Genomic DNA, 14,227 nt, shown 5'->3' on the forward strand with positions numbered 1-14,227 from the left:
TCTTGCTTGTTCTCCACAACCCTTCAGTGTTGCAAATAAAAAATGTTTATCTTCTCACCCTCAAATTTAATCAGTGTCTCCATGGCCACCGCATTCTGGGTCAATAAATTCCAGAGATTCATGCCGCTTTGAGAGGAGTAATTTCTCCTCATCTCAGTTTTAAATTTACCACCCCTTATCCTAAAATTATGACCTCTCTTTCTAGATTTCCCCACATGAAGAAATATTCTCTCTATGTCGACTCTGTCAATCTTCTTTTTAACATTTTATATACCTCAACTCCCGCACCAGCTGAGATTTACCATGGGGACAATCCTTCTCAATCACATCCCTCACCTGAGGATTTGATGACCCCCAAGTTAAACCATCATCAGTTATCTCTCTAATGAGAGAGCAGCCCTGTGGTCCGGTAGGACTAATTACTGTTCACTCTACTTGTTTTGCATCTATGCCTTCAAGTACAGGCTTGTATTCTGTAGGTATTGTTTAGAAGTGTTTCATCAATGGCTGTCAAACTCACTAAATACTGAAAATTGGCACCGTTTTGGGTGTACAGCTGTCAATATTTCAGTAGGTAACCCAGTGGGTGCAGAATGCAAACTCTCCTAAATCAGATGACCACACAAAAAATGAAGTTGTGGCTTAGCGGAAATGAAAATATTGGAAATGCATGGCAGGTCATTCAGCATCCTAAAAGGAATAACTAATATTTTATTTCCTTTCACCTTAACTTCCCAGTAACAGATTTAGTTTCATGTCTGTGTTCATGCCAGTTCTAATTATCACTGTTGCCTGTGATTCCAATGCCTGTGAAGTACACAGACCTTAATATTGGCCTCAGCTCACTTTTACAACTGAGCCAGATGGTTGTATCGCATTTCTGTACGCACTCTTGTTAACTGCCATTTTCAAATTAGAATAAATAGAATAATTTCTGCAGGGGACCATATCGTAAGAAGATTGGTTAGTAAAATTAAAACATGTGGAACAGGCAGTATAGCCTGGAATCAGCCATAATCTTATTGAATGGCAGGGCAGGGTTGAAAGCTGCATCTGTTCCTTCGTCTTGTGGTCTTAAGAGCCAATGATCTGCTAATGTAAAAAAAGTAAGAATAAATGAGTCACTCTTAATGTTCACAGGCTGTGGCTTGTGTGGTACAGCAAGGGATCAGCTTTTCGACCCTGGCTCTTCTCATTTGTATGTCAGTGAATTCAATGTGGGAACCCAATGTAATATTTCAGATTTGAAGGTTATACAAAATTAAGCAGGGATGTGTGTTGTGAAGAAGATATAGTGGTTTCAATAAGATTTGGACAGGCTCAGTGAATGGACAAGAACATGGTTGGTGGAATATAATGTGGAAAAATGTGAGGTTATCTACACTGATAAGTTGAACAGAATTGCCTAGTGTTTCTTAAATAGTGAGAGGTTAGAAAGCGTAGATGTGCAGAGGGATCTGGCTATCCTTGTCAGTGAATTACTGAAGACTGACCTGCAAATGCAGCATGCTGTTAGGAATGCTAATGAAATGTTAACTTTTATCACAAGAGGATTTAGATGCAGCAGTAGTGAAGTCTTGCTTTGATTATGTAGGAATTTGGGTAGACCATAGCTGTCTGCAGTTTTGGTCTCCTCATCTCAGGAAAGATGATATTGCCATAAAGGGAATGCAACAAAGGTTCACCAGACTTGTTTCTGGAATGGCAGGACTGTCCTGTGAAGAGGGTTTGGACAAACTGGGCCTTTTGAAGAATGAGAGGTGATCTCACTGAAACTTAGAAAGTACTGAAAGGAATAGACAGGGAAGATATAGATAAGACATTTTCTCTGGTTGGGGAATCTCGAGCCAAGGGCACAATTTATAAATAAGGGAGATGCGCTTAAGGACTAAGATTGCGGAGGAGAATAGCTTTTACTCAGAGGGCAATGACTCTTTGGAATTCTATATCACAGAAGTATGTGGAAGCTCAGTCCTTGAGCATATTTAAAGTACAGATTGGTAATCAGGAATCTATCGGTGGCATAAAGATAAATGGGGACACTTGGCTAAGAGGTATTGAAGTGTTTAATCAGCAATGATTGTATTAAATGGCAGTGCAGTTTCAATGGGCTGAATGTCCTACTCCTGTTCCTAAGTTCCTAACTTGTGTGCAAAAATATATACAGTGTATAGTATTCAGGGTAAAAGTTTGTGTACATAGTTCTACTGATGAAATTTCTATACTGTTGTATTCTCTTCATAATTGCTGAAATGTCTAATGATTTGTTTTGTTTTCTAGGCTTGGAATGAATCCCTTTCAGAAAAATCCAAAGCATGCATCTGTGTTAGCAGAGAGGTCTGCAACTTTGATTATTATTTGTTGTTTTGGCTTTTTCGATTCTTGTTTTGTACATGATTGGGTGACCCTTGATGGGAGGGAATGAGCAATTGGGGTCCATTTTTTTTCTTGGCATGGAAAGATCAGGCAGTGACCTTACAGGCTGTTTACCTAAAGCAGATACAGCAAGGACAGAGGATTTTTCCCAAGTTGTTGTTGAACTGGGGGGAGGGAGAGGAGGAAGGGTGATGACTGTGATAAGAAAGACATCAGACCCAACATTCTTGCTCCACCTCCTTGTTTTTCCAAGGATGGGTCAGTATTGAGGTCAGGAATCCCAGTGGTTGAAATTTTCAGCTAGTTAGGACAATTAAGACAAGATAGAGCTAGTTTACACTTGCAATAGCTCTTTTCCGTTGATTTGCAGTTCCCATAAAATACCAGCAATACCGCTAGGTCAGGAAGGCATGTGCACAACAAGCTATCATTGCAGAACAGTAAAAAGACAAATGACCATTCAATTTACCACCCCAAATCGAAGTTAAGGCTTGCACTAATGAGAACAGCCCCTTAAGACAGTGTTTTAGGTAATTTTTAATAAAGAGAACTTGATATCATTCTATTGAATCCAATTAAAGAAATAAATGGCTGTATTGACCTTTTAAAGCTGTGCCCTTACATGGGGTTATGCGTCCCACCCGTGACCTGCTGCCAACCTCAGCAAAGACTACCACTGCTCTCCCCACACCCTCCACCAGGACCTCCAGTGACATGTCCATGGGCTTCCCTTCCCCTTCTGGTCTCCAGCCTCTGCCATCTTCTGTTGTACTATGTGTCACAGCTCTTCATTTCTCTGTGCACTGTTCTTTTACCATCAGTCCTCATTGCTCCAACCATCCACTGCACGTAATTGAATGGCAGATGAACTGGAAAGTGTTCTTAATTGATTCACCTCCCTGCAAAATTCAGCCATGGGCCAGCTACCACAGGGGGTTAGGCTGCTGTTACAAACAAGGTTGATAAGAGTCTGTATAATGGTTTTTCAGTTGTGGGGAAGAGCAAATCTAGAATCGGTTGGCATGAGAATGTCACTGAGAATCCTCTTTACCCAGAGAGTGGAGAAAATGTGGAGCTTGCTACTGTAGGGCTTAGTTTCATTTAGTGGAACCATGATGAGCATCTGAGAGAGGAGAGAACTGAGCATTTTGCTGAAAGAGTTACATGAGGAATTTTGGGAGGAAGTCCAAATGGAACAACTAAGTTAGCATGAATTGAGCTAAATAGATTGCTTCTGTCCTGTACATTTTGTGTAATTCTATGCAATGCAATTGCTAAAAAATTCTAGTAATCAATGTGTATATCATCTTATTTATCTCTAAACATTTTATTTATGTGTTACCTTAGTGGAATCAACTATGACAAGCCTCTACCACCAATCCAGGTTGCCACACTTCGAGCTGAGCGTATATCAAAAGAGAAAAAGGTTAGTATTTGCATAAAAATATCTGTCTTGGTACACAATCTTGCAGTGGAGACCTGAGAGAAAATGTTTGCTTTTTGCAGATATTAAAAAGTAATTAGGATACAGGTCTCAAGATGAAGTACACATTCTGAAGCAATTTGTCAGAAATTCATAGACTGTTAATAATTAGTTTTGCATTTTTAGGTTGAAACATTAACTGGGGTCTTGATAGGTTTATTTTCCATAACTGGCCAGTAATTTTCCTTTTGAGCAGATATATTTGAGTAAAACATTACCAAGATTGCATTATGCATTCTATACAGTATGCCTTAGTTTTCTTTTTTCTGAGGTATATATTGAATGTTAATGCATCATCCATAAAATTTCCATTCTTATTTTGTACTGGAGCATTTATAGTCAGAAGAGACCCTTCAGCCCATTGAATGAGTGCTGAACTATCTGCACTAACCCCACTTTTCAGCACTTGATCCATCCTCCTGACTGTTATGACATTTCAAGTGCCCACCCGTGTGTTTTAAAGGTTGCAATGTTTTCCATCTCTACTACCTTCCCAGGCCGTGCATTCCAGACTCCTATCACCTTCTGAGTGAAAAAACTTCACCTCAATCCCCTCTAAACCTCCTACCTTTCACCTTAAAATTTTGTCCCCTTTTATTGACCAGTCAACTAAAAGGAACAGCTGTTTCCTCTTCACCCTGTCCATGTCCCTCATAATCTTATACACCTTCTATCATGGACTCTTCTGGCCCAGAGCTAGTATTTTTGAACTGTTGCAAGTCCCATTTGTCCAAGATGTTTCATCACATATTTCTGAACAGGTTGTTTCCAAAAAAAAAACAAATTCACCTCAATCAGGTCCACCCTCAGCCTTCTCTGTTCTTTAGAAAACAACTCAAGCCCATCCAGGCTTTCTTAATAGCTCAAATGCTCTGTCTGAGCCAATGTCCTGGTGAATCTCCTGTGCAGTCTCTCCAGTGCAAATCACATCATTCCTAACGTGTGGTGACCGGAACAGCACACAGTCCTCCAACAGTGGCCTAACCAATGTTTTGTTCAACTTTAACATAATCTTCCCGGCGTTATAAACTGTGCCTCAACTGATAAAGGCAAGTATGCTGCCATAGCAGTTCTATAATTGCACAGCTATATGAATTAAACAATAAATATCATAATAATAAAGATCTTAGTTCTCAAGTTTAGAATTATATTTAAATTGAGTGGTATTTTGTTTGTTATAAATTATGCTCAGGTGTCAGGTTAACAAACAGTAGCTATACCTAGAATTGTAAATGCTGCAAATAAATCAAAGGGCAGTCATTATTTGTGAAGGGAACAGACCAGGTAGGATCTTTTGGGAATGTACGGTTTTCTTCTAATCAAGAATCTAGACCTGAGATGTCATGACGTTTTTGTTTTGATTGATGTTGATTTATCTGCACTACAATTTCTATAATGCTATACTCCCTGTTCTGATTTACGATTGTAGATCTTTTGTTACATTTTTTCCTTTGAAAGCAGTTCATAGTTTTGCTAAGAAACAATGTTGAAAAAACCCAGGAATCGGAAATGAAAGTGAATTAGAATGAAACTTAATTTCTGCAAAATTTATTAATAATATCGCATTTATTTTTAATGAACTTCAAGGCTTTAGCAGAGCAGCAGAGAGCCCAACAACTGGCACAGCAACAGCAGCAAGCACAGCAAAATACCCAGCCAGCTGTACAACAGCAACAAGGCTCGCAGGCTCAGAATCCAGTGCTTCAGCAGTCTCAAGCTGCTGTCCAGACTGCTGCATCCACTGTTACCAACACCACAGTGCTGGTAAGAAAGATTGTTTTCATTTGCTTTTCTTTCATAGAAGATTTTCCTTGTGCATGTTGCATGTTTGTTGTAGGACTAATAAAAGTTGCACAGCACTAAGGAGGTAATTTGGCTCTTTATAAGAACCACCTCATTAATTCTGTTTAGCTGCTCTTTTCTCATTGCTCTGAAGACTTATTCCCTCTTCACTATTTATCCAGTTTCTTTTCAGAGTTATTACTTAATTACGTCTAATCTTGCTTTTTAAGAAGTGTTTCCAGATCACAACAACCTGTATTCAGTCGAAGTAAATTGTTTAAAAACAAACATAGAAATAAGAAATAGAGGAAATAGAATTGATTTGCTGGGGCTCAATTTCTAGGTGTGGCTTTTTAAATTTTTTTCATGGGCTTTTCAAGTCACTGGCAAGACTAACATTTGTTGCCAGTTCCTAATTGCCCCTGAACTGAATGGCTTACCTGGCAATTTGAGAGAGCTTACATTGCTGTGGGTCTGGTGTCATAATGAAGTCAGACTGTGTAAGGATGGCATATACTCCTTCCATGAAGGGCATTAGTGAATCGGGTAGATTTTTAGAAAAATTGATTAGATGCATGGTGACGTCCCTTTACCGAGACCAGTTTTATTTTTCAGATTTATTAACTGAATTGAAATTCAATCAGCTAGCAAAGGAATTTGAATTGGGTGTTCCCAGAGCATTAAACAGGGCCTCTAGCATTACTAGTCCAATGATAATGCAACTATGCCCATCTGCCATTACAAACTTGGATCAAGCTTCTCCAGAATTTTAATGTGTTCATATCTTTAATTTTGGTTGTTTATGAGCAAGTTGTTTTTTTATTTCTAGTATGTGGGAGTGAGAGACTATAACAGAAATTAGAGTTAGACATTTATTTTGTCTGTTGGATCTTCTTGATTTAAAAAATGTTAGAAATTTGTGACTCCATTTTTAGATTGAGCAGGGAATTGGGCATTGACTTGTATTTTGTCATTTCAAATATCATTAGGATTTGGCCATTTGGTAAATGTTTCTTTAATATTTCAGATCAGTTGCATTAAAAATAGTAGCACCTTGCACCTATGCAAGATCTTTAATTTAAAATGTCCCAGAGTAGTCTGTGGGAGCATTAATCAGCATGTTTAGACTGTGCGCCACATATGGATATAATAAGTGATTAAAAGCTTGGTTGATGAGGTAGTTTGTTTTCAAATATCTTGAAAGGGAGAGAGAATTACAGAATTCCTGGTTTAGGAAGGGAATGAGCTCAGAAGCCAGGCAGCTGAAGGATGCCTGTCAGTTGTTCAACTCATTTTGATAGTGCATTAGGACATAACAATGAAAGCTGTTACAGTATATTAGATTAGGGTGGGATTTACATTGCTCCAATTAACACTTTCTATCTCTTTTTCAGCAGCCTGGAGCTATTAAAACAGCTGCTGGCACAACAAGCATTCAGACTGGTAAGTGATTTGCTTTACAAGGAATCCATAATGATAGACTCAGCACAACTCTCATTTCAGTTTGCATTCACATTGCTTTTGTTTCTTTGTAGCCACTGTTGGAGGCAATGTCATTGTGAACACGGCAGCGGGAGTCCAGCAAAGCACATTTCAGCCTATTAACAAGCGCCTCACTCCACATGTTATCTCTGGAACTCTTACAGTATGTGTTAATGTATTTAGTTGCTTCAGTGTTATAAAATGCAGTGCAAAATATATTCATACATGTATTTCTAAAGAAAACTTAGGTGTAGCAGCACTTGCTGTCACTGCCATGCTTCCTCTAACATACATTTCCCATTCAATTTATTGGCTACACTTGTACCGATGCGTTCTTCATAAAACAATGAATGAGCCCTTATAAGACAAGTTGATAGTAATAAGCATTCTTCTATATTGCCTCACATTTCCTGTCACACCTAAGTTATCACCTTTTATCATATCCCTTGACCTTACCATGAGCAACGTCATCAAAGTTTCCCCATCATCACCGAGGGGGTGGAAGATATGGAGAAAGTGAAAATATAAGTGAAAAACAAAAAAAAAATGGAAAAGAAGCAGAAGAGGTAGAAGAGCAGGATGACAAATGATGTGAGTTGACTGGTGTAATCTAGGACAGAAGAGTAAAAGAACACAGATAGAGATTGTTCAGTAAAAAGGACCAAAATTCATCAGGTTGTGTCATAATGTAATGATAATGAAGATACTGATCAAACGCAATGATTAGCTTCTATCATCCAGTCTATAGCAAACTCAGCTATGAGATGAGGAAAACCCTCATTGGGAGTCAGAGATGCAAAATCACTAGTATACTACACATATAAGAGTTTAATTTAGTTGTATTCAAAATTATTTTATCTAGTTAATTTGTTTTGAATGAATGAATGAGTGAGTGTAAAGTGTTCTTCCATCTCCCTTGCTACTTGGCTCAAAGGCATCTGGATGGGTGTACGAATAGGAAGAGTTCAGAGGGATATGGGCCATATGCTGGCAAATGGGATTAGGTCAGACTGGGATGTCTGGTCAGCGTGGACAAGTTGGGCAAAGGGTCTATTTCTGTGCTGTATGACTTGTTCACTTGAGACAACCAATCTAGACTGTTCAGTGAGTGGTAGGCACATTCACATTGGGACACTGTGAGTACTGAGCTGCTGCTTCTTGCCAGAAGTTGTGTACAGGAGCTGGCTGACTAATTGGCTGCTGGTTTGTTTATTGGATAGTTAAAATCAGGCAGGAAATGGAAGTAAGAGACACAGTTGAAGGGCCAAAATGATGGCTGGCTGACATTTCAACTTGGGAGACAGGTGAGAGCTCCTCAGGCATAGAAAGATTGAGATAGTGCACTTAATGACATGACGGCCCAGAACAGTCCATATGGAAGGGGAGTTCCCTGATTCCCCTCTGATCTTCTGTAACAGCAGACTTCAGACACAGTGAGGGGCTCTGCAGTGCCGGCAAACTTTCTGCTTGCCCAAAAATGACAACTGATTGAGATATTAAGTGTCTTGATTGCCTGCCTGCATTTGGTTAAAGGTTTACTGATTCCAATAATAGGAAGGAAAGCTGCTTGTATCGTCCACCAGATCAGGCAGCATGAATGGGAAAAATCAGGTGATCAACCTGAAACATAGTCTTTCCACAGATGCTTTCAGATGTGCTGAGTACAACTAGCGGTATTTGTTCTTATTTCAGATTTCCAGCATCTGCAGTATTTTGTTTTTGCTAATTCCAGTGACAGCCCACATTTTGGGAGATTATGAGGAATGGGGAGCCACATCACGGAACCCTCTTGCAAGGTTTTTAAAACTTGCTGCCAACCCCACCTAACTCCCTTCCAAGGGACCAAGAAATATCCCCAATATTTCCTGAGATTATTTGAATTTACTTTCTCCCAGTTCAAGTGCAAGATGCATCTTCTGGCTCTACTGTCTGGGCAAAGTAGACCAGCTCATTACGTAGTTGCTTGAAGTGTATAGTTAAACTACTTATTCTCTCCAGGAAGAATGTACCACTTTGTAATCACTCTATTATAATCTAATCTGTCCATTCTGTTCTCTTCCTTTAATTACTGTAATATACTATTTTGTACTTTAGTGATCACAACAGTGTGTATCTGGTTTAAAGTCTGTCTCCGCCATTCGTTTATAAAGAGGCAGGATTAACTCATTGTTTCAGGTCAATATTGACCTTTCAGGACATCCTGACATCTCACTTGCCTTACTTGCTACAACAAATCTTTGTTGCAAATGATTTCAACTGACTTTCAGTCAGGACTTCCAGATCTTATTTGTTCTCATTGCAAGTTATACTCTTTCCATTTATGTATTAATCTATTCCTGGATTATCTTTTTGTCCTCATGAGATGCAATTTGCATTTTCTTTACATTTAAATTTCACCTGCCCCCTGACTGAGTAATTCCCTTGCGCGTTCTGATCCTCATGTAGCCAATGCTGCACATCTTTGGATGAATACTTTCATTTGTTTCCTATGTTCAGTGCAGTGCAGGAGAACCATGATGAGGACCAAGAATGTGAGGTGACACAACAATGGTGTGATCTGTTATGATGAGTGTCTCCCCCCACACTTCAGCTGCATGAGATGTCAAAAATGCTGCTTTTGCAGCTTTGTAAGACTTTGATTAGGCCACACTTGGAGTATTGCATTCAATTCTGGTTGTCACATTACGGGAAGGATGTGGAGGCTTTGGAGAGGATGCAGAAGATGTTTACTGGGAAGCTGCGTGGATTAGAGGGTATGAGGAGAGGCTATAAAAATGTGGGTTGTTTTCTCTGGACTGGGGAGGCTGAGGGAAGACTTTATAGAAGTCTATAAAATCATGAGATACATAGACAGGGTTGACAGTCAGAATCTTTTTCCCAGAGTTGAAATGTCTAATACTGGAGGGGCATTCTTTTAAGATGAGAGGGGGAAAGTTCGAAGCAGATGTAAGGTGTAGATGTTTTCTACACAGAGAGTGATAGGAGCATGGAGCATGCTGTCAGAGGTGGTGGAGGTAGATATAATATGGGCATTTAAGGGGCTTTCAGATAAGCATATGAATATGCAAGGAATGGAGGGATATGGACCAAGGGCAGGCAGAAGGGATTAGTTTAATTTGGTATCATGTCCGGCACGACATCATGGGCCCATGGGCCCAAGGGCCCTTCCCTGTGCTGTATAATTCAGTGTTCTAGATGGGCTACCCATTATACGCCACTCTTGTATTTTCTTCCCTTTAAACCCAATAAATGAAAAATTAGAGCAGTTGTGTAACCCAGTGTGATGAATGAAGAGACAGTGTTTTGTGTTAACATCTCTAATCTGTCTTTAGTCTGCAGGGGGTACAACAGCCCAGGTCGTACATGCTCAGCAGCGAACCGTGGCCACGTCTGCTGCTACCACAGAGGTCGTAGCCATAGCAACCAACCAGGGTGTCCGAGCTGCAATGGCCCCAGTCACAGCCACAGCAGCAGCGGTGGTGACTACCAGCCTGACTCCTGTGCAGTCCCAGACCAGGTCATTGGTCACGCAAGTCACCCCAGGTTGGACAGTTACTGCCTTTTGTCATGCCACCAATTCACAACTGTATCACTGAATAACTTCATGATTTCTACATGTGTACAAACTAAACCTTGATCTGCATCTGCTCGTTCCTTTCAGTGCCTGTCTCTGTAATTACCTATGTTAACTCGAAGAGCATGTTAAAGGTGGATTGTGTATTATCTTAAATTTGAAGAGTCATCACCTCACAAATTCCTTCCCGAAACCTCTTGTCATATTTCTTCCGTTTGTGCCACTCTCATCTCTTTGATCCAGCTTTCGGTCATCTGCCTTCATGGCTCCTGTGTGGTACGGATGGTAATTTAATTCTAACCACTCGTGAAGTGTTGCAAGATGTTTTACTGCATTTTAAAGGCCATCTATCACTGCAAATTTTTCAAAACTGTAGTAGATTTAGAAGATGTTTCCAAAAACAGTGTAGTTGTTGGAGCACAGTAATAGGCCAAGTGTTGATTTCAATACACACCAAATATTTTTATACCTCAAACCGATGTATGGAGTGTCAAGCCACTACAGTGCTTTTAAAAAGAACTCACTAGTTCCTGAGGTGACGTTTCCAGTCATGTAAGGCATGTGGGAGATTTGTTTCTAGTTTGGCGATTTAGTTAATCTTGGAAACAGCTTATGTTTTATGGAGCATGTTAGATTAAGTTACGTAGGAGTTTTCTTATACTTTTCTCAAATAGCTAAGATCCTTATACAGGTAGATAGATCACTGGACATGAGTAGTGGTCCCTCTGGGACAATGTTAGCTGCAGCATTAAGGATGTGAAGAGGCAGTTTTCTGGAAGCCTTGCTGGGAGATAACTGTCTTGGTATTGCATTTCTCACTTGGGATACTTAGAAAGGTAAGGCTGAGCTGGGTGTCTTGTGTCTTCATAGGCTGTGCTAAACCGAAATTCGAAACAATATCAAATGACCACAGCCCTGACAGTTATAAATTCAGAGACATGACTTCCAGTGAATGTAAACAATTAGCCAAAGACATGTAACTTCTACTAAGTGACATTGCAAAAGAAAGGACTGTCTTACTGTGCTTTCCTTGATCTTCTGTTTTTGAAAAAAAACACATCTGGGTTTCTTAATTCAATGAGACCAGAAAATTAGGACCCCCCCTCCCCCCGCCACCTTTTAAAGGGCTCCTTAAGCTGTCTCATCTCAGTAATAATCTAGGCCCATGTTTTAGAAGATATTCAGCATTGTTAGGAAACTGATAGTATGATGTGGATGATTACAATGCTAATTAAAGCTTGTTTAATATGTGAACTGACACTTAGAGAAAATGTTTGACTTTATGCATTTCTTCTTGGTTTTAATGGTATTCCACTGACAATGAATAAAACTCTAGCTGACAGAATCTTCACCATAGGCGTGCTTTGATGGTTTGCATTTGTACCCTCAGCTACAGGCATTCAGCTGACCACAGGAAAACCTATCTCCCAGGCACAAATACAACTCTTCAGGCAACCCCAGACAGCTCCAGTGCAGGTCCAACAAATCCAGCCCCAGTCTCAAACTTCAGCCCAGCTGAAGACAGTCCAGAAACTGCCGGTAAGTCTAAGCTCTCTGCTCCTGCCTGAAACACACAAAAAGATATGTGTTTGTTTTATTTTGACTACATGAACCAACGTATATTGCAGTTGCACCTTTTTTAAACCATTTGCTCATGGGAGGTAGGCATCACTAGCTAGTCCAGCATTTACTGTTGCTCCCTAATGGCTCAGGGAGCCATTCAGAGTCAACCACTTTGCTGTGTGTCTGGAGTCACGTGTAGGTCAGATGAGGTAAGAATGGTGGATTTTACTTCCCTGAAGGGTGTTAGTGAACTGGCTGGGATTTTATGACAATTGACATAGTTACATGGTTGCTTAAGGGTAGGTTTTTATTCCAGATTTGATTGAATTCAGATTTCACTATCTGTCATTGTAGGCTTCAACACATGCTTGCAGAACATTGAGCTGGGGTTCTAATAGCTAGTCCAGTGACATTATCACACTGCCATCATCTCCCCTTAACAGCTGGAAATGTCAGTGAAAAGAAATCTTTTGGGTTACACCTTTCATCAAAACATTTTAATGTTATGGTCAATTTTCATTTTAATGTCTATTTCCATTGCTAATACAGCTTAACTTTGACAGCTACTTTGACAGCTGTTACACGTATTCAATACAGTCACCACAAAGAATGTTTTCGTGGAGACCCCTGAGCTGTGTACGTGGGTTAATGTAGAAGATGGAACTGCAGATGAGCACCTTGTATATTTGTGCATCAGTATTCATCCATGGCTCACTACCTTTGACTCAGAAAGCTGTGAGTTTTCGTTCCGCTCTGTGCACTTGAGCAAACATTCCAGGCCATATTTGCCATTGATAGACAGTACAGCACTCCCTCAGTACTGAGGTTCCATTTCTGAGCTGAGATGTTAACCCAAGACCCCATTGGTTGTCTTGCATAAGTGGAAGGTGACATGGTGCTATTTCAGAGGAGAGCCAAATTCTGTCTGGTGTGCAAGCTAACAATTATCCTCAGTCAACATCATTAAAGCAAATGATCTAGTCATGATCACATTGCTGTTTGAACAAGCTCTCACAATGTAAATTAGCTGCCGCATTTTCTGTATTAGAACTACACCAAGTACTGTACATTGTTGCCTGTATAGCACTTTGAAATATGCGACTGTGGTGAAAGTTCTTTCTTCTTTCTTTTCTCTCTCCCTTTCTGTCATTTGAGGCCTTATAAATAATTGTTAATATTTGTGTTCAAAGCTTGGCAAGTTCTATGTGCATCTTACTTTTATATCAGTGGCAATTGTGAATGTCTGCAAATTCAATCCGTTTCAAGTTGGAAAGATCCTTATTTGCTATTTTACTTCTGCTTGTTGGGAATTTGAGTTCCTCATTGTTCAGTCAGATGTAATCATTGTAAAGTGATATGCTGTTGTTTGTCATTATGTAAATGGATGGATTTCAGTTAAGTCTTTTTCCTCATTAGGATCAGTTAATAAAATTGAAACAGAAACAGCAGCAGCAACAACAGTTGGCTCAGGTGACACAAAGGAATACTGTTCTCACTGGTGCTGTGACCAATCTCCCAGTTGCCCGCATAGTAAGTTGTATCCTTATATAAAAACAGCAGTTGCTATGTGATTATATGATTGTGGTTCATTGCTCACACAAATCTTTACAGTGTGTTTCTCAGAACTTTGTGATGTTCCTGATAAGTCGGTTTTGTCAGTAAATGAAGTTAAAGGAAATGGTTTTGTATGTTTTTGTGTAAATATGTATTTAAAGAGCACTACTCATAAAATAGATTCAAGGTCAATATTCAGGCTGGGAACTTCAGGAGATAAAAGGGATAAAAGTAGGATAAATAATGGAAAGTCAGCAAATATTCCTGTAAATAAGAGCCCTGATATTACCAATGTAGGCACTCAGGTATCCCTAAACCCTCTGAAGCCAAAGTGGAAATATGTGCATTTATTGTCTGTTGAGGATCAGATAGAGCAAACCTGCTGCACAACCCTCAGACTTTCTTTTGTGAAG

The 14,227-nt window shown here is 39.7% G+C and overlaps 1 protein-coding gene across 1 annotated transcript in view; it reads left to right on the forward strand.

The window, feature by feature from the left end:
- The window catches only part of ep400 (E1A binding protein p400), a 135,839-nt gene that overhangs the window by 103,805 nt on the left and 17,807 nt on the right, over positions 1-14,227 (forward strand). Inside the window, exons 43-50 of the mRNA XM_048555918.2 lie at positions 2,281-2,337; positions 3,724-3,802; positions 5,447-5,623; positions 7,036-7,084; positions 7,177-7,286; positions 10,456-10,666; positions 12,088-12,236; positions 13,677-13,790. Of these exons, the coding sequence (XP_048411875.2) occupies positions 2,281-2,337; positions 3,724-3,802; positions 5,447-5,623; positions 7,036-7,084; positions 7,177-7,286; positions 10,456-10,666; positions 12,088-12,236; positions 13,677-13,790 (946 nt within the window). The remainder of the gene's footprint in view (positions 1-2,280; positions 2,338-3,723; positions 3,803-5,446; positions 5,624-7,035; positions 7,085-7,176; positions 7,287-10,455; positions 10,667-12,087; positions 12,237-13,676; positions 13,791-14,227) is intronic.

Source organism: Stegostoma tigrinum, chromosome 26 (genome assembly GCF_030684315.1).
Source record: "Stegostoma tigrinum isolate sSteTig4 chromosome 26, sSteTig4.hap1, whole genome shotgun sequence".
Lineage (NCBI taxonomy): Eukaryota > Metazoa > Chordata > Chondrichthyes > Orectolobiformes > Stegostomatidae > Stegostoma > Stegostoma tigrinum.